General features: G+C 39.4%; 2 protein-coding genes across 12 annotated transcripts in view; one reads left to right on the top strand and one right to left on the bottom strand.

The window, feature by feature from the left end:
* The window catches only part of SAMD3 (sterile alpha motif domain containing 3), a 37,379-nt gene extending 23,074 nt beyond the window's left edge, over window positions 1–14,305 (top strand). For 3 of the 4 annotated variants that reach the window (XM_039707233.1, XM_039707234.1, XM_039707235.1), the window contains exons 8-12: window positions 11,124–11,327; window positions 11,694–11,865; window positions 12,792–12,818; window positions 13,470–13,552; window positions 13,831–14,305. In XM_039707233.1, coding sequence (XP_039563167.1) covers window positions 11,124–11,327; window positions 11,694–11,865; window positions 12,792–12,818; window positions 13,470–13,552; window positions 13,831–14,148 — 804 coding nt within the window. In that variant the 3' untranslated portion in view covers window positions 14,149–14,305. The remainder of the gene's footprint in view (window positions 1–11,123; window positions 11,328–11,693; window positions 11,866–12,791; window positions 12,819–13,469; window positions 13,553–13,830) is intronic. The other variant, XM_039707236.1, reaches the window with a different exon arrangement.
* A 1,744-nt stretch (window positions 14,306–16,049) lies between these two features.
* L3MBTL3 (L3MBTL histone methyl-lysine binding protein 3) overlaps window positions 16,050–26,381 on the bottom strand; it is a 78,234-nt gene continuing 67,902 nt past the window's right edge. For all 8 annotated transcript variants that reach the window (XM_039707278.1, XM_039707282.1, XM_039707279.1 and 5 more), the window contains exons 19-22: window positions 25,796–25,887; window positions 21,261–21,424; window positions 20,420–20,482; window positions 16,050–17,953 (exon numbers count right to left, since the gene is read on the bottom strand). In XM_039707278.1, the coding sequence (XP_039563212.1) occupies window positions 17,810–17,953; window positions 20,420–20,482; window positions 21,261–21,424; window positions 25,796–25,887 (463 nt within the window). In that variant the 3' untranslated portion in view covers window positions 16,050–17,809. The remainder of the gene's footprint in view (window positions 17,954–20,419; window positions 20,483–21,260; window positions 21,425–25,795; window positions 25,888–26,381) is intronic.

A 26,381-nucleotide genomic window follows, 5' to 3' on the forward strand; every position in this document is an offset into this window, starting at 1 on the left:
AGAAATTACAAGCTCCTGGTTTTGTGTGCATGTTAAGAGTTAACCATCCTTTATCTGCTAAAGCTTGGAAAGGGCACATGTGGATCTTTTCTGTCTTATGAGCTCATTGAGAAGGGCTTTGGAGTGATCCTGTAGGGAGTGCATGCTAAACTTGCTTTATCTGTAGAGAGGGTGTAACTGCACTGTGCTGTGCTTCTGCAGACCAGGAATCACCACTCTCTTTAACTGCATTGCCCGAGGCCATCACTGGTCACCCTTGTTTGCTTTAGAAATTAAAGACAAATATTGCATCTCCTCTAAAGGCCTAGGCCTTTTTTGCTAGCCTGAATGTTGTAAGAAAATTAAGGGTTAAACTTAAAGGTGGTGAGAGGATGTTGAATATCCCTAAACAACTTTCCTTTCTTTCTCTATCTCATTTTCCCTGGACATATATACATAAATAAAAACCAAAGATAAATGCAAGAATCAACACTTGTGAGCCCTATTAAGGATTAAGAATGTATTCCATAATTTTGAGGGCATCAAAAGTCAGTTTTAAATGTGTTTCTACAATGAAAGTAGCAATGTATGACTATGAGATCCTAAATTATGTCACTATATATCTGCAAAATGGAACAAAATGTTTAATATTTTTAACAAAAGCAGTGGAGATTTTCATTCTATACATTTAGGAACACACATAAAGGCACTTTCCTGACAATCCTTTGCACTGATTATGAAAAATATAAACTGTTGAAGTGTCTTAGTCTCAAAACACAAATATTTTATCTAGAAGCCAATACCACAGGCAAACCCAAATTATATTCAAATTATTGTTAGCCAGATCCCCTTGTCTTCATCCCTTTTCCAAGACTGGAAGAATGAATCAGCCTTGTGTGAACTAGAAGCCAGCACACCAAAATTAATTCAGATAAAATGGGAGAAAATGAATTCCAGGTTAAGGAGACCTTTGGAGAATAGTTAGTGAAGGATTCTTCGTCCCTTTGGGCCACCACACTCCCTTTTAGCTAGGCAGAGTAGGACATTTAGGGCATTACGGGTCAAAGCCGACTGGCAGGGCTATGCAGATGAGGGAGCACATCTGTTCCCAGCAGATGACCTACTTACCACTCACACGGCTGACTTTATATCCAGCTTTAGTTTCTGAGCAGTCATAAGCTGTCAGCCTGTCATGTGTGCTTTGTGTCAGTATTGTCTTGGATTGTAAATGGCATGAAACTGATGAAAAGATATTGATAGGAAATGTCTCACTGTTATACTTGGCATTTGTGTTTATATGAGAAGAGTAATAAAGTTATTACTACTAATAAAACCCTTAACAAGTCTTTTTACTTCCTCATGTGAAAATCCAGCTGCTTGCAAGGACAATCTTCCTGTGATGTTTTGAGCCAGATGATGTCTGCCCCTTGGGCTGCCCAAGGCCCTTTACCTTGCAACCAGGCATTCTTTCAAAAGCAGCTCGAGCATACTCGGCAGGGTACACTCCCATGCAGGGCATTGCTTGCAGGAGCAGCATCTGTCTTTCTCCTCCAGTTTCTTTAAAACATCTGCTAATGTATTCCTCGTTACCGAGCATTATATTCAAACAAGATTGAAGAGTAGCTACTCTTTTTTTCTAGTGACTAGCATCATGTGAAAGGTCTTGAGCAAGTGCAGGGCAGTAGGATGATGGTAAGTAAGCACATAAACCCATGCTAGAGGTGTCTGTCACTAAAAAAGATTTTTATTTAAATGATGATCCCTACAAATATCCATCAGGTTGCACTGCCAGGGAAAGAAGCTTGGGCTGTACCTGACAGACATTAATTTGAGCCTCTGTGTCAGAGGGATACTCAGAGTTTTATCAGGAAAGCCTCCATAAACAACAAATTTTATGGCTGTGGTGTGAGAATCCTTCTAAGTCATTTTCCACAGTCAGGCAAATATCTGGGAGCTGCAGTAATCCAGGAGAGAGTGTTTTGTAATGATAATGACCTTCATCTGCTGCATATGGAAGGTACTTTCCATGACAAGGGTGTTCACACTGTTAAAATACATAAGAAAAGCAAGCCAGTCTCCTCTCTGCAGCAAGGGTGGGATTACTGCTAAACCAGCTATTCAGTGGCTTGTTCTGACTGGTCTCATTAATTTTTTAGCATTAAACCCCTTCCTCTGCCCTAAGGACTTGTTTGATTTATGGTCTTTCAGGCTGTGAGGGAAACCACCTCTTGCCAGTTGTAATAGGAAGGGCCCTAGACTTGGAGGAGCCAGAAGAAACAGAAAGATAGCACCTTCCTGGTCCTTGGCCAAAGGGTTGTCAGAAGGCAAAAGGTGATGGAGAAGGAAATGGGGTTAGAGCTGATGATTGGCTTACATATCTTGAGGGCTTATGGCTCAAACACTATTTTAGTTTTCCCAGGGGTAGTGACCAAAGAGCAAATTCTTCCTTTCAGACTTTTCAGTTTGGAAATCTTGCCAGTCTCAAGTGGTGCTGCTCATGGAATGTGTGACTTCACAATGAACTCAGCTAGCTGAATACAGAAATGAAAAAGCCCCCAGATCTCCTGCATGGCTTAATCTGCCAATTCAGAAAGGTGTGTGTTTCCCATAGGTCCAGTATCATATTCCGTGACTCCCAGAGGCTTCTGGGATACCCTTATGATATCTCAAATGCCACTAAATGGCTGTATCTATGCAGCTGGATTAAGCTACTTCAATCCATCCCCGACATTAAATAAGAAAATATCTCAGCAAAGGGACTACCCAAGGGTATCTTAAGCTTCCTGAAATGTAAGGGAATATAACAGGTAGAAAACTGCACATAGTTCTTAATAGTAAACAAAAATGGAGAGAGAGTACAGCCCCTCTTCTAAAGTCTCTGATGTCTTACATCTTATGACAGCCTGTTTGTGAGGTCATCAGGGTTTCTCTGAAGCTGTCACACAAATAAATTTGGAGTTAGGTGTGAAAAGAAAAAATAGGCTCTGACAAGATGTCAGCTAAGATAGCGGTAGATGTTTGCAGATAAATGGGAGTATTTGCCACACCCAGCAGAGCCAGGAATAACAAAATGAAAACAATTTATAAAGGGGGCACCAGCACACCATCTTCTTTTTGTGTCAGTGGGATAGAGACAAGAAATGCTTTGATGAGAACTTTGACTGGGAGAAGCAGAAGGATTCTGCAGAAACTTTAACTCACAAAGTTGGACATCTATTGATATTCCTGTACAGGGAAGATTAGCAGGAATTTTGAAACTGGTGAATGTGCAAATTCTGTGCCAAGAGGACTGAATGAAAAGAAGAGAAGACCCCTGGCCCAGCAGGAGCACCGTTTATGCTTGCTTTGGTGGTATCATGCAGTACAAGAATGGTGAAATTTACCCTGTTGGTTTTATCTGGAAACTGTCTTTTCTGATTAAAGGAGGAATCAGGACTGAGTGAAGTCTACCTTGAGATGGAGTCTCTTTTATCTCAGATTAGGTAAATTAGGCAAGGTAGACATTTCCTAGGGATATGCCTTTCTTTGAGGTGATAACTAATATCATGTTTGTCAATGATCTTATGCCACTGCAGGAGTCAGAAACTTGAAACAAGATTTCAGGCGCTCTAGAAAGAATAGGATTTGGAAAATGATGGCTGGAGAAAAAGGGAGGAATGAGAAAAATAAGGCAACAGTAAGTGGAAAAGAGCTAAATGTCTGTAAAATTCTCAGAGGATGAACAGTAAGAGATGCTGAAATTCTCTTGCCTCAGTCTTATGGCACTATCGGCAGGTACAGTATTAGGTACCATCGATACTGAGAATGTCATACTCAAATGAAACAGGGGTGATAGCACCTTTCCCTCTAAGATTAGTGGTCTCCAAATTAAGCATTTGAATGTTTTGCACAGCCAGAATGTGAGAATGCATATATAAATGATCATTCAATGGCTGTACTGAAGTGTTGTAATGTGATCTTTCCACTAAAACTTTGATGTGCATCCATCAAACTTTGAGCATGTGGTGTTGCTTAGTTAATATTTTAAAATGCTTTTAAGTCAAAACAAAAGCTTTAAACACAAATCCCTGGCATACATCTTGCACTTCACCTTTTTCTTTGTGTCAGCCAGTATCTTCATTTGTGAGTTAAATTGTCAAGCACAGGTTGTCCCTTGGTAGAGGAAAACAGATTTCTGTCATTTTGCTTATGCAGCTTACAAAACAAGAAAGTAGTTGCTGTTGTCAGAAATAGGCTGGCTTACTTTGAAAGTTTTTGGTTAGGACTGGCAAGTAAATCTAGTTCTGAAGTTGCCTGCCTGGCTCAAAAGAGCAATTATGTGTAATTAAAGCAAAGCCTGCCTTAATTAAACATCTCATTGAAGTACAAGTCAGTGTGGATCCTGCTGATGGTTACAGACTCATTTTGCTTGAAAGCAGCCTGTCCATGCTGTTTCACCTGTCTTTGTGTGCAGTGTTTAGATGTCAGAGGTGGGGCATGGTTTTGATGTCTTCTCAATTCTCTTCCACTATCCAGGATGAGAAGATGGGCTTGAGCGGTGCGCAGTTTACAGCCTGCCTTTTTAGATTCAACCTTGTTCCAGATCATTCTCCAGTGTTTGGGGGTTTTTTTGAGCAGACCTTCACTTTCTCTCATTGCCTGTTTTGATCACTTCTCCTGATATAAAATGGCCCAATGTTCATCATAGTAAATGTCACTCCAATGACCCTGATTGTCACCACAGGAAAAAAGGGCTGTCCCTCACAACAGTGGTAGCAAGAAGCTGTTCTATACACTGTGCTTTTATGATGCCTTGTGTCTGTATGAGTTTCAGAATAGCAAGACCCACTTTTCAGTATTCAAATATCAAGACACGGAGATTATGCTCGCTTAAGTAACTGTGAAAGCCGCTTCTCACCCTGAAGAAGTTATAAAAGCTAATTAATGGAAAAGATTATTCCAAACAAGAGTCCTAACTACTGTCAGGCTTTCTTGTGTGAGTACCTTGAGCACTGATGCTAACTAATGCAGGTAGACCCAGCAATCAAGAAGTGTTAGCAGCATCAATGCTCTTAGCAATAACATGACTTGGAATTGCATTGGCATCTAGCAAGGAAAATTCGAAATGTGTTTTTCAAAGGGAACATTATTAGCAGCTTCTGGGAGCTGACAAGAGCAATAATAATGAAAGACAGAGGCTGTACCAGCACTACTACCCATCAGCATCCCAGTCCTAATGTATGGTGTAAAAGGACTTCCCATTCAGTGCTGATGCCACTGAACCTTTCTGCCACTGAGCAGGAGATGGTTCTCATTACTGTCACATGTTTTTTACAATGCTTTCCAACAAACAGATTAATCTCCATCCAAATGAGTTGCCTCAAAGAAATATTCCCAGAGCATCCCAGGTGAGGAACCTGGATCACTGATTGGCAGTGAGCAGACTGACAGCATGCAGTAATGGTCTCATATATACCTCTTTAACTCCACTGCTCCTATTTGAATTCTCTCTCTCAGACTGAGGAGCCAGTAGGTCCTGTTGACATTAATCAAAAAAGACATCTCTGTCTTTGTCCTTGGCAACAATGAGGCCACATTTACCATTCAGGAATTGGTCTAAACCCATGTAAAGAGCAAAGAGTTGTCTGCTGTCCACACCAGAGGTGCTTTCATCACTCTTTGATTAGGCGGTCATGTTTGGCGTTAACATTCATGTCCTTTAGGATTTATGATGCTGGCTTCCAACAACAACTGAAAGCTTAGACCTTGGAGATCACATCATGCATAAGAATTGCTCCCTCCCTCCTCACAAACTGATGTAGCAGTTTCACTGCCTTGGCTGTGACACTGTTTCATAACAGTGCCCTGCTAGCTGGAGCTTTTTTACACGAAGGTGCTAATACAATCTTGTATCTTGGGAAGAATCAAGATCCATCAAAAGGACATTTAGGATTCAGGCCTTTATTTAGAAATTTGCTTCCAATCAAATTACTATCCTCTTGCTTCAGGAGATGGGAGGATTTAGGAATTTGGAGTCTAGTCATTTTTTGTTTGTATGTTTTCTTGTTTTAATGTGAGCTTAACACACTCTGCTTGTATATGGTTCCAGGTGGAACCATGAATAGCAGGTGGGGAGTCACAGTCAAAAGGCCTCTGGAGTGTAGGCAAAGAACCTTACAACCTGTGTGCCTCCCAGTCTTGGTGTCATCAGTCACAGATACCTGAGATGCCAAAAATTCAAGAGTGTTTGTGGGCATGGGCACTAAAGGATGGGCTCCTTACTGCTGTCACCCTTTGAGTGTGAATCCAACAGAATGAGTACCTCTGCTTACTCTGCTTACCTCATTAACTTACTTTCCACATCCTTTTGCCTTTTTCTTTGTTCAGCTGCACTTCTCCTGAGCTTGTGATGGTAAGACAGTTTCTTACTTAAAGACACTGAGATAAATTCTTGTTTGTTCCAGAAATATTTTTTAAATGAAAATGTTACTGTTTAAAAAGAAAGTTGAAAAACACCTTTACATTATAAACTAAGCATGCAACTGAAATGGTTGTTACTGGGGACACAACTGAAAATCTGGCCAGAGGGGTCAGGTGACCTCAAGAGGTAAAGATTCCTCATTTAATGAGGCTACATTTTAGTTCTGTCTGGTATACATGCTGAACTATTAGCTGTGGCTTCTTCAGACATTGAGACAAGAAATCCCAGCTTTGGTCTAGATAGGATTGGTTTTGCACATTATCAAAATTTGAGCACATTATCAAAATTTGACCTTATGTCAAATTTTACTGGAATATTTTTGTGCTGGTAACTGTCTTTCTCGCTGTGATGGTTGAAGTGGAGAGGATCTAGAGTCCTCCCTAAATAAGGAATTGGTGGGTTGATAAGCCAGTTCAGTAACCAGCTTCCCAAACCCAGATTCCTCCTGCAATGTTAGTTAGCTATAAAATATTTTAAATGACATTGGAATTATTCTGCCATCAAACGGGCATCCCACTGAGATAACTTATTTCCACCAAAGAAAGCCATCTTTCCACTTACCTTAAAAGCCAACTTATTTACAATCAAAGAAGTTGGAAAGATTACAGATAGTGATTGCTTTAAGCAGGAGGAACTCTGCAAAGCAACCAATTCTAACACTGACTTCTGTTTGTATTACTCCCAGGTAGTAGATGATTTACACTACAAAGTTTGGCCTTCCATTGCTATTTTTGCCCCCTAATAAATAGCTATGACAGCAATTCTTCCTTATACTGCTGACATATTTCTATTGGTATCTTGCCATTGCCACTGATGAAAATGTCACGTGGTCTCCTTTAGCTAATTAATATCATCAGCTAAACTAGCTCTCAAGGACAGAGCTGACCACAGGGAAAGTCCATCAAATCAAGCAGTGTTTGCTTGACAAGGGGGCTGGAGAGAAGCTGGCGTAAAGGTCACAGCTTCTTCTTGTGTTTGTTTCTAAGCAACACAGTCAGTCAGTCTGTGGTTGCAGCACACTGGGTTGAGTTGTTTTGCTTTCTTGTCTCTGCAAGTAAGACACTGAAGGAGACAGGCCCTCGGGGAATAAGCCACCATGTTTCACATCAGCTGGCTGAAGAAGTTCCTGCTTTATGGGCAGGAGGCCTGAAAGCAGACCCACAGGAGAAACCAGTCGTGAATGAACTGTTTGGAGTCAGAGACTTCAAGCTAGTTCTTGCACAGCATAAAAACATAAATGTAATTTTAAAAACCTTAACAACTGCCCAAGTTTGTGTCTGTGAGAAAGCATGGATATCTTGAGACTGACAAGAATGGGTCACCCCTTGGTTCTGTGCACTGGTCACAGTGAAGCAAGGGACAGCCTGTCCAACTTAGGGCAAGTTAGTAGGTTAAGGAATAGCTGAATGGCCCAGCTGGGAATATGTGAATACTAGGATGGTATTCACAGTAGTAACCAAAATAAATTACATAACAGAAACCATCAAAGGCTGATGCAGGAAGCTTGCAGAGATGACACACCAGCAGCAAAACAAAACTCTGGTGACTGAGTGATCTGATGGACATTTACACAGAATTCTTTTTTGTGGCTTTCTGCCTTTTCTGCACTGGTTATAAAGGCTTTCTCACCCAGGGTGAGATGCCGGAAGCCTGATGCTGCTAAGGGACAGGAGTGCTCAAGGTGCATTCCCTAGGTACAGGATGGCTGGCAGAATATAAAGTCATACCAGAAAAACCAGATAGATTTTGCAAGGATTCTCAGTAGGTGAGTTCAGATGATCACATTACTGGGACCATTCTTCATAGGCATTCTTCAGGGCATCTCTCTCAAGACTGGCATGTCAGTAAAGGGGACAGAATAATTCACTAAAATGAGCAGTAACACATTTCCAGGATCAAGTACTTGCATAAAATTTTTAGTGGTGTCCAATGATAAAACAGGTAATTTTTTAATTGTGATGTACAATTTTTCTCATATTAGATAATTGGAGACAACTAATTTGATGCCAGTTTCTAGAGTTTTAGGAGAGAGCTAGAGAATATATGGACCAAGAAATCTTCTGCCTTCGCTGGCCAAGTTGGCAAGAACTGTAATGCAGACCCAAGAGATTGACACATTAGGAAGGAATCAACAAAGTTTTGGTAAACAGACCTAATTCTTCACAAATTCATTAGTTCTTTGAAGTATTCAATAACCCTGAGGACACAGGCATTCCAGCTGATATAGTTTACTTTAAATTCAGAAGAGATTTTAGCACATGCCTTTCAAAGGCTCTTAGAGGATATAATCTGAGGGGATAAACAGGAAGGTCCTTGAATGGATAAACAGTTAAAAGATAGAACAAACAAGGCTATGCAGAAATGGTTGGGGTTTACAGTGGAAAAGATTATGAATGCTTAGCTTAAGCAGTTCAATGTATTTCTGAATGACTTGGGAAAAGTAGACTAGTTGGCAGATTACTTTTTGTGATGCTACCAAGGATACTAAAGACAAAGATTGAAGAATTGCAGAAGGACCCCATTCCAGGGGGAAAACCAGTTCTGATAGATGGAAGATAAGGCACAAAGAGAAAACCCAGTCCTAACAACACTTATAGTGATGGGGTCTGAGCTCATTAGTACCATTCACAAATGCTATTTTTATACTAGGCCAAAGAATATCTGGCAAAATGCTAAGCAGCAGTCAAAAAAAAAAAAACAAAACAACAAAAAACCAAAAAAACCCCAAAAAAAGTTGATTACAGAGAATTATTTAAGAATAAAGGGCAGGAACAAAAGGCAATGCATTATTCCACTGTATGCCCCTGTGGTATCCCAGTACATCTCAACAAGTACTTTTAATTTATACTGCACCTATTTCATAAAAACTACAGTGAAATTAGAAAATTTGCAAAGACAGTAACAAGGGTAATTGAAAGTATGGACAAGCTTTCATATGCAGAATGATTGAATAGCTTAGGATGGTCTCGGCTGGAAAAGAGATGGTTAAGGACAGAATATGACATATGTGTAAAACTATAGTGGCATGGAGATGGAGAATAGGTTTTGAATCCAGTATGATAATTAGGAAGCAGAAGTAGCAGGAGAAAAACAAATAAATGCATTTCCTCTGACAGTGTATAGTTAAACTGCCACATTTAAGGCAGGATTTTGTGGAAGGTATGATTTTATGAGAGTTGGAAAAGTGACTGGGAGAAATAATTGAAGGAGAAAAAAAGTCTACTGAAGGCTGTATAACTATAAAGACTGGAGGCTATTAAACATATACTTTGGGAATCCACAAACCCCATTGTAATGAACTCTTGACAAACTCACCATATATTCATCATTTACTTTTCCCCAACACCTCTCCCAGGCAGGTAGGGGTGGGTATGGTACTAACTCATCTCCCCACCTCTGCTCCTGTGCTCTGAGGAAGAGGCTAGGAATGCCTATGCAAGCTGGTCACAAACAAACACTACTGTTGTAGCACAATGAAGACTGAAATCCCCTGTTAGAAAGAGAGTAGAATGTGCTAGTACAGAACCCTAGCAAGGGCCAGGGAGTCGTGCAGGGGGCACATTAAGTATCTGTCCTGCATGCAGATCTTATTTTCCTCTGTGATGCCAATGGCTATTGGCATCTATGGATATATATTGGGAGAGAGGCAGGTTTTTCACTGTGTACTTTGTGCAACCATTCTTGGAATATCACATGCATGACTTTAAAGAAGGATGTTAATTAAAATGGAAAGTTTAATTGCACATGCAGAGCACTGCTAAGTGGTTTGGGAGGTTGTGTGTTTCACAGCTCTGTGTCGGAAATGTTCTGGGAGACATTATGAAGTGTCTCAACTCCCTCTGGCATTGACCCACAGGCTGCCCATATGTGTAGTCACAGCTACATCAGTGACAATACAGACAGGAAAAGCCAGAGGCAATGCAACCTGAGGATGGGAACTGTACCAACTGAGCATCTCTATGTCCCTCAGCTTGTTTCAGTGAGAAAATTCACTGTGCCCAATGATGGATAAGCTATACACACCCAGGCTACTCCAGCTGGTGTACTGCTTTGGCTAGCCACCCCTCTTAGTAATTACTGGCTTTGGAATTACATCAGGGACAATAACAATAATTTTGAGGAAGGTTGTTAACTATCCTCACGTACAAAAATACTTTTTGAAAACACTAACAGTCAAACTGCTCAAATAATGGTTTTCAATAAGAGTTTTTTTAGTTCAGCTGGTCTCCTTGGGGGCAAAAATTCCAGCTATATAAATGTGAAAGTTAGTTGTCCTGCTTTTAGGACCGATATGGGTAAGAGGAAAATACTAAAAATTCCCTTGGTGATACAGAGTTAATATTGCTAAATACTGGGTTGTCGTTAGAACTGACTACTCATTTCCAATAAACCACAATGAGACAAACCAGACACAGGAACAGGAATTTCATTAACAGCCTTAAATATGCAATTTGGGCTTGGGGGACTTGGCTGACAGGTATAGTTTTATATGAAAACAGACCTTAGTCTAACTTAGAATACGAGGATGAGTTCAGAGAGCTGGAACTGAAACCATACCACCCTTTCTGCTGAGCTCGACTACACTCAAATGACAGAGGTCACATCAAATGACACGAATTAAAAAAGCTAAATAATCAGATAAAAAGGCTGATTTTTTACAATTCTGTCCTTGATTTCTTCATAGGAAGAATCTGCTCATCTTAAAGGCAGTGCAATGGATTTACACATTAAGTGGCTTAATCGAGAATATATGAAAACTCAGAGGAACTGGGAAGAAGTGGATAACAGAATGAATGTGACAATGGAAATACGGAGAAAGATGATCAGTGATAAGGCACCTTTAAAAGATGTTCTTAGACTATTTCCTTTCTTAAGATGCCCTTATCAGGTAAGAGAACTATTTTTAGTAATGACATTGAATCCTGTGTTATAGATATGATATATCTGTAGACATGTATTTCATAGGATGTTTCAACTGAAGTATCCATCAGCAATGTTCTCCTTAACTCATTGAAGCTAATCCCATTTTAAAAGGTTCATCAGTTAAATTCTGAGTTAAAGGTGCCACACATACCACCAGTGTCACTATTTGGTGTTACTTGATGTATTCCTTCCCTGCTTTGAAAAAAAATTACATCACTGTCTTGAGTTTATAATCTTATTTAACTGAGCTAGTTTTATCCTGTCTTCAAAGTGCATTGTTTACAGTTTTGGTTTTGAGGTTTGCAGTACCAAATACTTGTTTTTCTTTTAGCTTTTTAGGGAGTTCCAGCTTCTCACACACATGGATATTTATAAGAAAACAGTCAAGATTTTGGAGATTTATTCAGAAAACATTTTGTCCTTGTATGTGGTGAGGAATAATCCAATTAACATTATGCTGCAAGAAAATCTGAAGCAGCACACAGAGGAAGACGTTCTGAAATGTCAGTACAAATCTCCTATGCTCTGAATATCAGAGTTTTGTTGCAGCTAATTGTTCTTACTTATGTAACTAAACTAGTTTCAATTGTACTGCAAACACATTTCAAAAGCGTTATGGTTTCTTTGAAAATATAGAATGATGGTGAAGCATTGAGAATAAAAGCTACTAAATTAGTAGGAAAATTAAGTCAGTCAAGTATTGAAACTTTTTTTTTTCACTGAATAAGACTGCAGGTTTGATAAAGTAAGTAATTACCTTAAAATAAGTATTGCTAGATGAGCAGAAGTATGTATTTCTAGATATGAGTGCGTATTATTTTCTAAAAATACCCACAGAAAACTAATTTTGTGCTTTAGAAATAGCCCCATAAAAGACACAATTTCCTTTACAAGTCAAGTTTCTATGGTTATAATCTTTACCCCAGTAAAATTAAAGAAGTAGTTCCCACTAACCATTTCTCATCTCTGCAGAGACACATGCAGGGAAAAGGGCACAGAGTGGTGCTTCTGGTGAGGTCCATGTACGCTGGCTGTGGGGGAGCAAACACCCGCTGACACTCAGCTTCTTTCAGTCTGAGAAGTCCAGGACAAAACTTTTCAAGCAGTCACTCAGATTTGCCATTCTTGCCCAGTTGCTGCTGCCTGTGTCCAAGCTGAGCTCTCTGAGAAGCCCTCCTTAGACTCAGTTTCTGTCAAACAGGCATAATGCCAGGATGTCAATCCAAGGTCACACCATATGGACACATGTGTGTCCTATAGCAGTTTCACTCCACTTATTGCCAGGTTCTCTTTGAAAGAAGCAAGAAGTGTAGGTTAAAATTCTGGGGATTTCCTTCGCTAAGATTAAAAACAAAAGTACTCATGATAGATTAAAATTCTTCAATGAATAGTCTAACCCAGAAAGCCTTTATGGACTTTCTTTCCATAGCTTTGGCCAAGGAAATCTATGGATATAGTAAGTAATTTCCCCTTTTCTTATACAGCATGTCCACAGAGATTTTGTCTAGTGCCTTAGTAAAGTCCCAAGCCTTTTCTGCTTTTCTCTCACAAACAGCTTGACCTGGAATCTAGATTATAAATGCATAGCAAAGTAATTTCAGTAAGCATATGACACCAGAATCCTGACCTGCAAAAAAGATGTTATAGTCAATAACAGCTGAGCCAGAGGGATGGCAGGTACCAGGAGGTTCTGCAACACCAGCTGGTACCACAGCCTTCAAGGCAGAGTCCTGGAAACAGGACTCCCCGGACTTCCAGTTTACTGGGGAGAGAGGAGTTTGGGGAAGGGCAGTGAGGGCAGGAAGACTACTCAGCTCACAAACTCAACTAAAAGCAGCCTGAAGGCCAACTTACTTATTGTGAGGAAAATTGAATTGCAATATTGAGTAGCAGAGTCCCATGAATTATTTGACAGTATAACTCATTATCATAGCTGAGTTGCCTAAATATTGACTGTGGTACAAACTACTCTCCAGACTGGACTGAACAACAGCTTCACTACTGAGCTGTTAACTATTATATAGGCTGCAATCTGTTTTTCCAGCATGATACTGCAGTGCCTGAAAGTTTTCTTTTGTAATTTAGTAGAAATCCTTGCCTTTGACAGACATGAAAATGACTGCTGCATGTTTACTCCTGCCAGAGGTCTTTGGAGATGACTCCAGTCTGTTTGCTGCAGTGAATGAGGAGGTAGGAGACAGAGCACCAGCAGCCTTTGTCTCTCTTCCTTTTATCACCTGCACATCACTTGGCCTTTTGGCAGCTCAGCTTAGTTCTGGGAAGAGGTGACATTAGCCTGTCTTTTGAGTAGAAATAGTCATAGAACTTCAAAGCACTGTTATCAGCCTTACTAGCTTAGTTCTGGGAAGAGGTGACATTAGCCTGTCTTTTGAGTAGAACCTCATTCTCTGACCTGTTCATCATAGCAATGTTGTGGCATCATTTGAAATACCCTTTTTTCAATTTAGGTAAAGGCAGTGACACCAGTGTTGGAAGTGAAAAATCCCTTCAACGTGAATTCATGCGAGTTTGCCCTGTACATAGAAAGGGAAGAGCTTGCCCAGCTGGATGACTGCACCATGGCTCTGGCAGCACTGGTGGCCGCATTCCATGTGTTTGATATCCCATGCCCAAAGAGAATCCACAGGACACTGAACTTTCTGGAGTCCCTGGTCTTTGAGGTGAGGAACCCAGCGTCCCTGCCCACCCTGGTAAATACAGCACTGGAGACACCCAAGCATCCAGTATCTGATGGTGCACCCAACACTCCTCTCAGGAGCATTTGATATTTCGTCAAAATAAATCTCTTTGTGCCATTCTTTCTAGTGAAAGTGTATGTATATTTAAAAGCTATGTTTAGTCATGCCCTCCTTTTTTTATCGTACTGGCTACTTCTAACAAAAAATTAAAACTCAAGCAATTTCATTATTTTAAATGTAGATTTCACAGCAGTCTAGATATAATAAAATTTTCTAGATTACTTCATGTGTTATGTATTATTTTTCTATAAGGAGCATTTGAAAAATTAATATATTTTGATTGTAAGAATTAAAAAAAATATGAGCCAACATAAGCATTTCACTGCTTTAGATGGTAATACAGTTAATGTTTTGAAATGGCACAAATTAAACATTTACTTATTACCATTACTTCATGATGTTATGATTGCTTAGAGCCTAATATGATTTTAGTAGTTTAAAATGGTGGCCTGATTTTCAATTTACAGGATGATGACTTTTTACTGTTTTCTTCTTGCATTAAACATTTTGTTTTAGCATTAATCCTGAATTTACTAAATAGGGATTCTAAGACCAACTCTCAAAGCAGCAAGAATGATGTATCTGGGATGCTGCCATGTGCATTGGTAACCACAGCTTTAGTGCTGCACAGGGAACATTTCTTTCCAAATTTGTTCCCTGGAACAAATCAGCTTTCTCCACATGGTGACTCTGTCTGCCCACACAGAGCAGAAGCCCTGTCCTCTCTTCTTCCACAGCCTTCTCTCTTTCCCAACACTCTATTCTTAACTCCTGTCTGAAAATCCCAGGGGATCTATCTGGCAGTGCATGGCTTTGGACAAGTGCCTGGTGATAGGAACACACAACAGCTAGGACCCATTGCATTAATTAGAATTAAGAACTGGCTTTTTATTAAAACATTGCTTTCTATTGGAGACCAATCTCCTACCAGTTCCAAAAATGCCAGCATAGGCAAAGCAGCACCTGTGCTCACCATGATTCTTTAAACACTCAAACATAGAGCCTGGAAGGTCACAGGAGCTTTGTTACATTTTGGCTGTGCAGGGGTGACTCCAAGGCAGTAATTACAGTGGGAGATCCTTCAGGATGAGAGGAGATGGCTGCATTTGATGGCCAAACTCTCCTGCTGTAGGCTTCATATGGATTCCATGGAATGCATGGAACCTTTACCAATGTGAGGGGGCTGGGCTAACACTGATACAAAACAAAAACCAATGCCATTTCAGAGATCCAGTAGGTCTGATGAGTGGTTTTATATTCCAAGTGAATTTGTTGACTGTAGTTTTTATACTACATCATATAGGATGTAGTATGGGAATGATAATGATGTATGGGAAGCTACTTCATCATATGGGATATAAAAGTAAGGATTATGTATGTCCTCATTATTGTGTGTGATAGCTGTGTGAATAAAACAATTGGCTCAAGTGAGGTTTATTCTACATCTCATAAACAGTATTAACTTAAATCCATTTCTTAAACTACAGTACTTTGTTAAGTAGTTGTATATAAAAATTCAGGGAGGTGCTAACATCCCCAAGTAATCTCTGTTGAGCTGCAAATCTCTTTGTTGGTTATCACTGCAGGCTGTAGACCTGGCACACAGGACTGACACAGAGGGTAGAGGAAAATAAACTACACGGAAGGAGAGAATGAAAGAAAACAGAAGAATTTGGCTTTTTACTGATCTGTCTGTGCAACTTCAGCTGCCGCTGGTGACAAAGTCCAGGGCTATAAATGGAATTCTGATTGTAATGGCCAGGGGGATGTGAGCTTTGGGAGTAAGTGCTGAGGGAGAGGGCACACAGCAGTAGCTAAGTTGCTCTTTTAAAACTACTGGTTGCACTGAGCTACAGTGAGAAATTGCTCCACACCACACCCATCAGGAGCAGCTGGGTTCATCTGGGAGTCCTGGGCACACACAAAGGTAACAGAGACTCCAGTTCAGGTTTTATTTGTATTGTAGTACAATAAGAGTGCAAGTTGAACGTACACATACTGAACAAAATGTAAAAATATTATTTATGCAATGCCATGGGAGGAAATTAACAGAGCAATGCAACTTACTTAATACTGACCCTGTTTCACCTCATATTATGGCAGGTACCAGTCACCTACACGATCTGGAAGGGACACAGAGTGAAAACTTACGAACTCCAGCCAAAGAAAAGCCTAGCAAAATCTGTGGGAAGATGTAACATTCTCCCAGTTCTGTGCAATGGGAATGTTCTGTTTGTTCCCAGTTCTACAGCTGAGCAACTGCCCACTGTAGCACTAAAGCAGAGTGCTGCCAAAAAACCTGATCCAACTCTTCTCTCTCTTCTTGCAAAGTAATTCTGGAGCAGTCCTCTCAGTACACAGGCAGCTAGGCTTTCTCCCATATAAAGTGCATCTGGTTTACACCTTGTGTGTGTATATACCATGTGCAATGACTTTCCAACTTTCCCTATAAAAATCCTCCAAGAAAGGAGGTTGCCTCGCCTCAGTACCTGCTGCTGACACCTGCAGCCTGCTAATGACCTAGTTTGAATTGCATGTTTTTTTACACCTAGCATGTGCTGGTGCACCACAAGCATTTAAGTATCCTTTTCCCTGTGCTTTCCCTTTCCCCATATGCCTTATTCATTTACAAATCAGAGTTTTCAGCTAGAAAGTGATGAGTAAAATAATTCTCCCACCCCTGGGAAAAAAAACCTCTACTGAATATGAAACCAGGGTAGCAGTCCTAGCTTGAGCACAGTTTTTCTCCATTGTTGTGGTAACTATGCTGAAGACTGGGAAGTGCTGACACAATTGAATGTAATTTCTTTTCTGCTAATTTTCTTGCCTCAACATACTTCTATTTTCTTCCATGTTCTGAAGGACTGTAGCAGACTCCATGTAAATGGCTGGGACTCTATTGTGCAGCATAAACAAAAATCTTCTATGAAGTCAAACTTTATTTTTCAGTTGCAGCCTTCTCTATACTGGTCTTTTGATAAAATACATGAAAGATGCTGGTGGCAAAACTCACGTAACATTTTGGTAATCGTGCAAAAGTAAAAACATTCAGTTATCAAAAAAGCATTATAATTTCAACCCCAACAAGGTTTGTTTTGTTACAAGCAAACAGACAGTTTTATTATCTGTAAAGTAATATGCTGTAGCATAAAGTGTCACATATGTAACATTAAGTGTTTCATTTTCAGACTATGGCACAAATACACATTAGCCATAACAGTCTCATCTGGCTACCTGTAGCCTAATTTTTGGCTGATCAGTTTTTATTTTGATAAAATGAAGTAAAAGCTTCTGAAAAGTAAAATGGGTACATGAAGTACAATTCAAGAATCCTTAGAAAATATTAACGTTCCCTTATATAATACAGCATAAATAATTAATGAAGGTTTTCTTGATGTCCAGAGAGAGTTAGGGATCCTAACCATCCATGGAGAACTAGCGCCATTAGTTTGGTAAATAGGACCAGCTGACTCGGTTGTCACACAGTACCTCCTCAAAAGCTTGAACACTTCCCAGAAGGATTCAGATGTGTACTGACTCCAGGAGAATATAAATAGTCCACCAGTGCTGAACTTAAGTTTCTTCCTTTCTGAGAGTCCTTACTCAACACTTCTAGTGAGTCTTTGTGCTTTGAATAAAACATGAGCTCCAGTGGAGAAAGCTGGTTCGTGCATATTTTCCATTATCTTCAGAGTTCATTGTGTGAGTTTTTCTCTGCAGCTTTGAACATCAGAATGGAATTAAAGATTTTTAGGGCCGGTCCCAGTTTAATGCTCATTATTTTGACTATGTCTGATTGGGTCATTAGCAGGAATGCTTCTCCATCAATTTGCTTTAAAAGAAAAACACACAAAGCTATTAATAGTGCAGTGCAGCAGCATAAAAGTTTCAGAAAACATGAAAAAGAAAGTTCCAGCAACTTCAGACAAAGTTAAGGGCTGGCTGAATACAAACACTTTGAAATGTTTTCAGGAGAGCTTTGATTTCAACCTTTAGACAGATCAGCTAGTCTAAGAGAACAGGATGATCTTCTTCCTGCTCGAAAACAACCGTCTGGCTAATTTTTATCTAAGCAGTTCTCATTTTCCTACTGACAATATAAAACCTATTGAAAAGTAAAGTGGGTAAATTAAGTGTAATTCAACTACACTGAAGCACAGCAATGCTTTTAAACATCTTAGCAATTCCTTTTATGCAAGCATCCACAGGAGAAGCTTCTGGATCTCACTCCCAGCTACAGAGCTGGAATCCCCTTCAGGCCACCACTTCTCTGCTCACTAAATAGCAAACTGAAATTAATTTGATCACAGATGAAAATAGGGGCCAGGTAATAAAACTGCCTCTTTGACACAAATGCAACAGAACATTTCAAAACATGGAATATTTTTTCTTTGTATTGTTGATATTTTACTAAACATTACAAATGAACATTCTCCTGTACCAAATCACTCAGCAGGAGTGCTAAATCCCAACAGGATTAGCCCCCAGGGTCCTCACTTCAGGGGCTTCAATGGGGCCAACATTTCCTATATAACCTGTGGATCACTTAAGTATCTGTAGGTAAACTTTCAGTGTAAGCTGGATATCTATACATAAAATGCAACTGTGGTTAGATAGGAGCACTGCTTAGCCTTAAAGATATTAACCTGAGATAAAAACAATCTAAATTCCTGTAGGGCTAGGAAACAAGTTTTCTGAATCAGACATGCTGCAAAGGACACCCCAGCACTCTAAGTTGAGGAATACTGCAGTCAGAACAGCTCCATGTGGTAACCCACAATTACTTTCTACTCATTTCGTACACAAAGCCAGACTTGGTGGGCTCAGATCTTGAAGTGGGTGAACTTGGGGCCCCCAAATAAAAAGCTGAAGCATCTTAACAGAAGCAGGCTGAGAGTTCATTTCCGTAGTAGAAGTTTGAACCAGCATCTTCTACCTACTGATGTCAGCCACTCCATGCCTCAATGACCTCACTGACCTCAGTGGGGGACATTTAATTTACTAGTCACAGAAAAGGCCTGAGAGGCTGAATCCTAGAGAAGGGAAATATTTTCTCACACCTCTGAGAATGACAGTGTAAGGATTCAGCATCTCTTGTGGCATTTTCTGTTTGCTGACTTGATTAGCAATATGCCAACTTTTATTTCTAAATTCATTGATGAGACACCCTAAGTGACATAGGAGACGATCCAGGCTTGAACAGTAAAATGCTCAACATATGAGCTAGTGCGAAATGCAGCCTCTCAGTCCTTTGATAAGCAGCTGTAATAGTCATTACAGCACAGCCTGAAGACTTCTGTTGCAGGAGATTAGCAGGGCCATCTGTATGCATTTTCCTCAGGAGGTGCCTTCCCAAGTCTAAGCACCAAAAATTATTCTTCACTTGAAAGGCTGGCTGACTCTGCCCTTTCAGGTCATCTGGCTCGGATAAGCACCTGATCACTCTGGCATCTGTGATCAGACTGCCTTCTTGAAGCTAAGCATTAACAGGAATAACAAACCTCTGGGCAGAAAAAAAATAAGACAACCTAGCTTATAATGCCTAATATATCTAAAAGCCCTATCCATTCCTAGTGACAACTTTGGAAAAATAATCTTCTCAGATGACAGAAGTGCACACCTCACATGCTCACAGAGTGAGTACATGCTCCTTTGAACCTCATGATCTTCTCACTTCCTGCTGAGTTAAATTACATCCATTAATTGGCTATATCACGAGGAAGAGCATCAATAGCTAAATGTGATGAGACAAGACGCAAAGAGTTTTAAGAGATGGCTATCTTGAACCACTGCCCTGCTTTGTTTTACTTATTAACATCCTGCAGAAGTAAAATAACATACTTGCTTATAAATCTTGTCCAACCAGACCAAGAGAGAACAGTAGTAAATCACAAAGTTTGTAAGTAATTTCAATCAGCAGTAACAAAGTTGGAAAAACACCTGGCTGACACTTGGCTGGTTTTCTCTTTACTTTTTTCCCATATCATGACTTGAAAACCAACCTAATCTTCCATACATTTGCATCTGACTTTAAACAATGTGGCACTGAAATGGACTGCCCAGGGAGGGGGGGGAGTCACCATTCCTGGAAGAGTTTTAAGAGGCATCTGAATCTGGTGCTGGTTGGTAAGGTTTAGAGGCTAGAGGGATAGTGACAGGTTGGAGGGTTAGAGCCGATGTTTTAAAGATCTCTTCTAACCCTGATGATTCTATGATTCCATACACTTCATCCTACTAATTTACAAGTACTTCTACCAGGTTTTCTTGTCTCCATCTTTTTGAAATAAAATTCACGCACCTCATCTTTAAACACCTTGCCATGTTCTTCACATCCTGGTAAACTTCGTATAAATTCAGAGACCTGCCACCAAAGCAGACAACAAAAGATTTAGTGAGACTCATGTTTTCTCAAAATAGTCTTTAAGGCTGACAATCATTAAAGTCTTTTAGCTATTGTTTTTACAGTCTCATATTAGATGTTTCACCTTATTCTGCAAGTGCACAGAGTCATGCTTCTTTCGTTCTCTGATTAAATGAGATCCAACTGCCACAGGTGCAGAGAACAGTCACAGGTACTTGTGAAAGTAAAGCAATGACAAAATTCTGTCTGTCCAAGCATTGGTTACATACCTGAACAGAGGCTCTAATCTTTACATCAGGTGTTATAACCTGACCATATCCATGCAGTTCCTCTCTGCACTATGTTCTCACTCTCCAAAGCAGTGTGCCATATCCAAACTATGCACCAGGAACAGCTTCTTGCTTCATGAGGACCCCTACACTGGGGTCCATTGCTCCAGAACGTTTGTGTGGGGACTAGATGTTGGTAGTAGAGACAATGAGCACTTGATATGCTGGGCCATACATCTCTTTACAACACCAATGAATATGTTTATATATATATATATATATATATATACACACATTTATCTGTATCAATACACATATGAATTAATACTTTTTTTTCTTGGGTTGGATGGCAGCAGGATGAGCATTTTGGGGATCAGTTACATTAGGTTTGGCTGAGTCTAATCCTCTGAGTACTCATGTATTATTCTTAATCTATGAGGATAATCCAAAGCTCTGAATCAGCCTTTGAGGACAGTAGTAATAAGACAGAAGACAAAGGGGGAACCTACCTCATCCGTACTCCACTTAGAAACTTTGCTGGCTGGGATCCCAGCTACACTTGGAAGGAGCTTGCTCTGCTGTTCCCATCGCAAGGGTAGGCCAGGGATTTGCAGCTTAGAAGACACGATAACTGGCTGAGAGAGAAGCCTCTGCGTGTTGGGTTCTTCAACATCTTCAGCAACAGGAAGAAAGAAACAAGAATTAAATCCTTCCGTCGATGATGAGATCAGTCACAGTAAAAGCACATTCATTTCTATTCATGGGCCTCCCTACACAAGCTGTACAGTTTTGCTTGAATAGTAAAATGCCATACCAGAATTGGAAGTGCCATGACTGTTCTCCACTAGTATGACTATCATGATATTGGCTCTCTATAAATATAACTACTCCTACATGGAAGAAGTCTCTTTCAACACAACACAATTCCATGCCATCAGAGCTGTTAGCATAACACACCACAGGTCAAACAATTTTAAATATTTTGGTACAATAAATCACACTCACATTTAATAGTAGTATTGCAATACAAGAATTAACTTAATTTTGGGGTTGAGCTGTTAGAAAATCAAAAGCAGCACTGCACTGCTACAAAATTCCAAATGAATCAGTTATGCTGTTCCAGCCCACACAACATTTATGGCTCATCCAAAACAAAAATGTTTTTCAGTTCTTCTGAGGAAAAAAACGCAAATGTCTGCAAATTCTCTGCTTCTACTTTAATTGAATGTTTTGTTTGGAAAATAACATTAAACTCCTCCGTGCTGCATTTTATCTCACTCATCCATAAGGAAGGAATGATCTCCCATCCCACTGTCCCCCAAAGGTAATGTACTGGTGGGAGGTTGCCTTCAGACAAATGCTGCTGTTATGTGGAGAAAAGCAGCAGCTGCAGATGTGTGCAGCAGGAAAGAGTGAAGAGTCATACCTCAAATGATGTCAAACTGCATATGACATCCCTGTTCATTTAGATCCATTGGCAATGCAAAAGCAACATGCCTGCTCTCTGAACTCAGGCCCAAATGCTTCCCAATTGCCAACTTTAATTGTGGAAAATCTCTGAAATTCACTTCTTAATGAACAGTCAACAATGTACACTCTTAATGCCTAATATTCCTTAATGACATGGTTCATGCAGTTACTCACAAATCCCTATGCTATTTTTGTTTGGATTGCTCATTCCTGTTGCAGTTCCATTCTACTTTCATTTTTGAGAAGCTGCTATTAACCGCAAGTTCTCCCAATCCTTACTGTTCTAGCTTTCACACATTTGCACCCAACAACTAGGGAACAAATTCCCATAATGGATTTTTGCCAGCACAGTGTGGCTGATCTATAATACACCTAACATAGGACATTATTACATTTGCTTGTGTTGTTCTGCTCCTCTAGCCTAATTTTTTGTTACTTTCAAGATCTGTCCTCATTCCATATTAATGCCTATTATTCTGAAGAGGACTCTTAAGCCGTTTAGTCAGCACTGTCAGCCCACTCATTCATTTTTTTTAAATAGACTCCTTAATATTTTACTACTGTTATACTGTCATTCTTCAAAGAGAGTTCCCTAAATGTCTTTTTACACTTCACTGTTGTTTTACAAATGCTCCTTAGAGCCTCTATACTAATAAAAATCTCAGTGAGAAAGGAATTTGAAAGGTAGCAACTCTGCTGAGTGTAAAGCATATTTGACCGAACAGTATCTTTCTAATTGTCTCCTTGAATCCCCTCCCTGTCCTTTCCCTCTGATCTTTTCCTTCTAGACAAGGTCTCTTAAGAGTTGGAAATGTAAGTGTTCAGCTATTTTTCCCTTTCATTCACAAAACATACAATATATTGATAATGCCACATAAATAGCAGACTGTAATGCTGTGTGAAGAAAATACCACACAAAGCACACCCTGCATTCATGTATTTAAATATATGTATACACACAACAGCACATAGGTACAGGCATGGTGAGCAGCATTCTCAGTTTGTGTAATATCTGCCTCACAGGTAAGGCAAAGAGCACAAATGGACCATGCAAAGTGCTAATTTACTCAAACAGATGGAAAAAAATTAAAAATAAAAGTCCCTAGCCCTGTGGCAGATATAACCACAACATCAAATAAAAAGGGAAATTTAGATTTAGTGTGGGTAACTTTGTAACAGGAAGTCCAGAACACACCACTTTGGCTACAATCTATATCTCTAACACCAGACAGTTAAAATTTTTCCCTACTCTCTGGAGTAGGGAATGCTCTGGAGTATTTCTCAATCTGCACGCCCTGCTTCCCATACAGAGGCAATCTGTCTTTCTGGGCCATAGAAAATATGAGATATATTCCAAGTTATGTCTCAACTGGGACATTTAGGAGAAGAGTAACTTGAGCTGCACCAGAGGTTAGCCATCACAGAGCCACAAACATGTTCTTCAACCACTCAAGTGAAGAAACAAAATCTGCTTATTTCAAAGAAGGTAAGTAGCAAATACTTTCTAGCATTAATGACAGACCATTACCACTGCTCATTGCCTCCTGCACAGGAGCATATATAAGATTTTTAGCACAAGATTTATGCCCGTAAAAAAAGTTAGTATGAAGGGGAAGTGATTTCAGTGGAGTTCTTTAGCTCCAAATAATGTTTCTCCAAACAAAGGGAGGAGAGCAGTAAACATTTCATAAAGTTATCAGTAGGGAACTGGTCAAGTGAGTACAGCAAAAGTAGGCTGAAGAATAACAAGGTAGGTGACAGGCCAAAAAACCAAGGCAACAAGCACAGGTACCAGCAGTGACAGTCCATAAATTCACAATTATTTTATCTTGAGATTTCCATGGCTATGACAGCAAGAACTTAAAGATCCATTTTCATCTTACAGCTTAAATGTGCCATCCTACTTAAACATATAATAACATAACATTATGTGTTTAAAAAGGACAACTTTTCCAGACAACAATGTAAGAAAATGTTCTATATTCCTAAATCTAACTATGCAAGAACCTAGCAAGCAGTGGTTGTCGGTGAAAAACAGTCAATTTTGTCAAACTCAAAATGCTTCACAAAATCAGGCCAGTTTTCTTAGATTTAAAAGAATAATACCAGACAATTTCAAATGCTTCCAACTATTTGAAATTTTTTGTGTCAAATCATGCAAAGGTTAACATCAAAGCTGCATACTTCCTTCCTGCTAAAACAAAATAGCTAAAATTACTAAAAAGTCTCTTCTATTTGCTTTAGAGACTTGCTTCTTTTAATGCTTCATTTTCTGTAGAATTCTGAACTACATGTTTCAAAACACTAACACGGCTTTTTCACAGCTCCTACAATAGATGGGATCTCTCAAATTTTACACACTCACCAGAGTGCCTCTGATCTATCTGAAAAGTAGTGGCAGATAAATAATGCCTTAAGATTAAAAAAATGCATCAGGTTAATATTTAAAAATAAACCACTACCTTAACTTTATCTTTATGCAAGCTCTACCACTCTCATAGAATTTCCTGCATTTTACAGAGATGAGCTCACTTAACAGGCAAGACATGCAGCTCTTAAAGAAACAGAGTTACTCAAGTCAAACACTCAATTTTGATGGAAGTCTTACGAACTGCTGTTGTACAAAAAAAATTCTAAAGAAAATAATCCAAAAATACAAGGAATTAAGATTAGGAAATTAAGAACACTTAACTTGCATTGACCTTGTATCAGTTAATAAAATTATTGCAGCAAGGCTGCACGGAAACAATGCACTGATTCAGTCTAAAAACAAGCCTGATACTAAGATTCACACATGAAAACATCAGCAAATCTAAGACTCTGATATTCTGGATTTATGCTGTATTCTTTCTAAACAATGAGGATAAAAATCATTAATGAACAGCTGTTTCAATCTGTCCAAGTGGATCTGTGAACAGCCAAGAGTTTTGCTACAGCTGCACATACAACCACTCAGAATGACTGAACAGAAGAAAAGTCCACATTGGAAGAAATCTTTGGAGACCATATGAGAACTTCCCTGTCTCACCAATGAGGAACCACAATCTGTCCATCACCCTTCAAAAAGACTGAGGCTGGGTTAAGTAAATCACCTTAATTTTGCTTTATATCTATAATGTGTAAGTTCTTTAAATTTCAATACATTTTTGAGGCAATAAGTGAATGTTGTACCTTTACAATTCAGATTGGTTTAATAAACTATTTTGAAAAGTCAGGGGAAAAACATAATTGAAATGAGATTTGTTTATATTGCCATTCATTTTGCACTCATCCTTATAACAGTGACAAAGTTCTTGGAAAAGCCTTTGATAGATACAAGATAATCTCTCAAACAGGTAGGGACAAGGGCTGCTGCATTTTTCCCTTTAAGGAACATCCCTTTGGAAGTTCCTTCCAAATTTGCCCCAAATCAGGACACAATGCTCAAAGTGTTGCTGTCAAGAAATTTTTGGACACAGACAGTGAATGTGGAAAAGAATTTGCAATACAGTTTCATGAGAATTTCAAGGGACATCATACTGCTTCACTTCTGCAGTGAAACTTAATTGAAACAAATTAAGAACTGCCAATTTACCTTTGATTTCATTTGAAATGAGCAGCTTATTTTCTGTCTCCTCATCTTCACACTCTTTGTGCTTTATGGCATCCTTTGTTTGTAGTACTCCACTGAGGAAAAGAAGATGTTCAATTTTTATTAACACATCATAAAAATCACTAAGCATGATAAAATCTCTTGCTAGCAATACTACTGACACACCAGGATTCCCACACAAATGATGCTGTATCATTATAAAATAAAGAAAGAGAGGATCTTATTTCTGACTTAAACAGAATGGCATGACTGACATGAATTTTGCAAAGAAGGCTCAAGAATAGTATAAACTAAGATTATGTGAACCATACCAACACACCTGACTTGATAACTGAAACTAAAAAATACACAAATGGAGGCAGTGGATGTGTTCACATCATAAGGTGGGAAGAGTATATAGCTCACATATACAGCTGCATGTCCTACAAAGCCTGGCTGGTTATGCAGGCCATTTTCAGGAGCTGTCTGAAATAACACTTATGCCTTTTCCTCTGCCCAACATCCATCTCTACAGGGCATCAACTCCTTGTCAGTACAGTTACTGACACCCTGTTGTGCAGCTGCTAAT

Source organism: Passer montanus, unplaced genomic scaffold (genome assembly GCF_014805655.1).
Source record: "Passer montanus isolate IOZ18808 unplaced genomic scaffold, ASM1480565v1 scaffold2, whole genome shotgun sequence".
NCBI classification, from domain to species: Eukaryota; Metazoa; Chordata; class Aves; order Passeriformes; family Passeridae; genus Passer; species Passer montanus.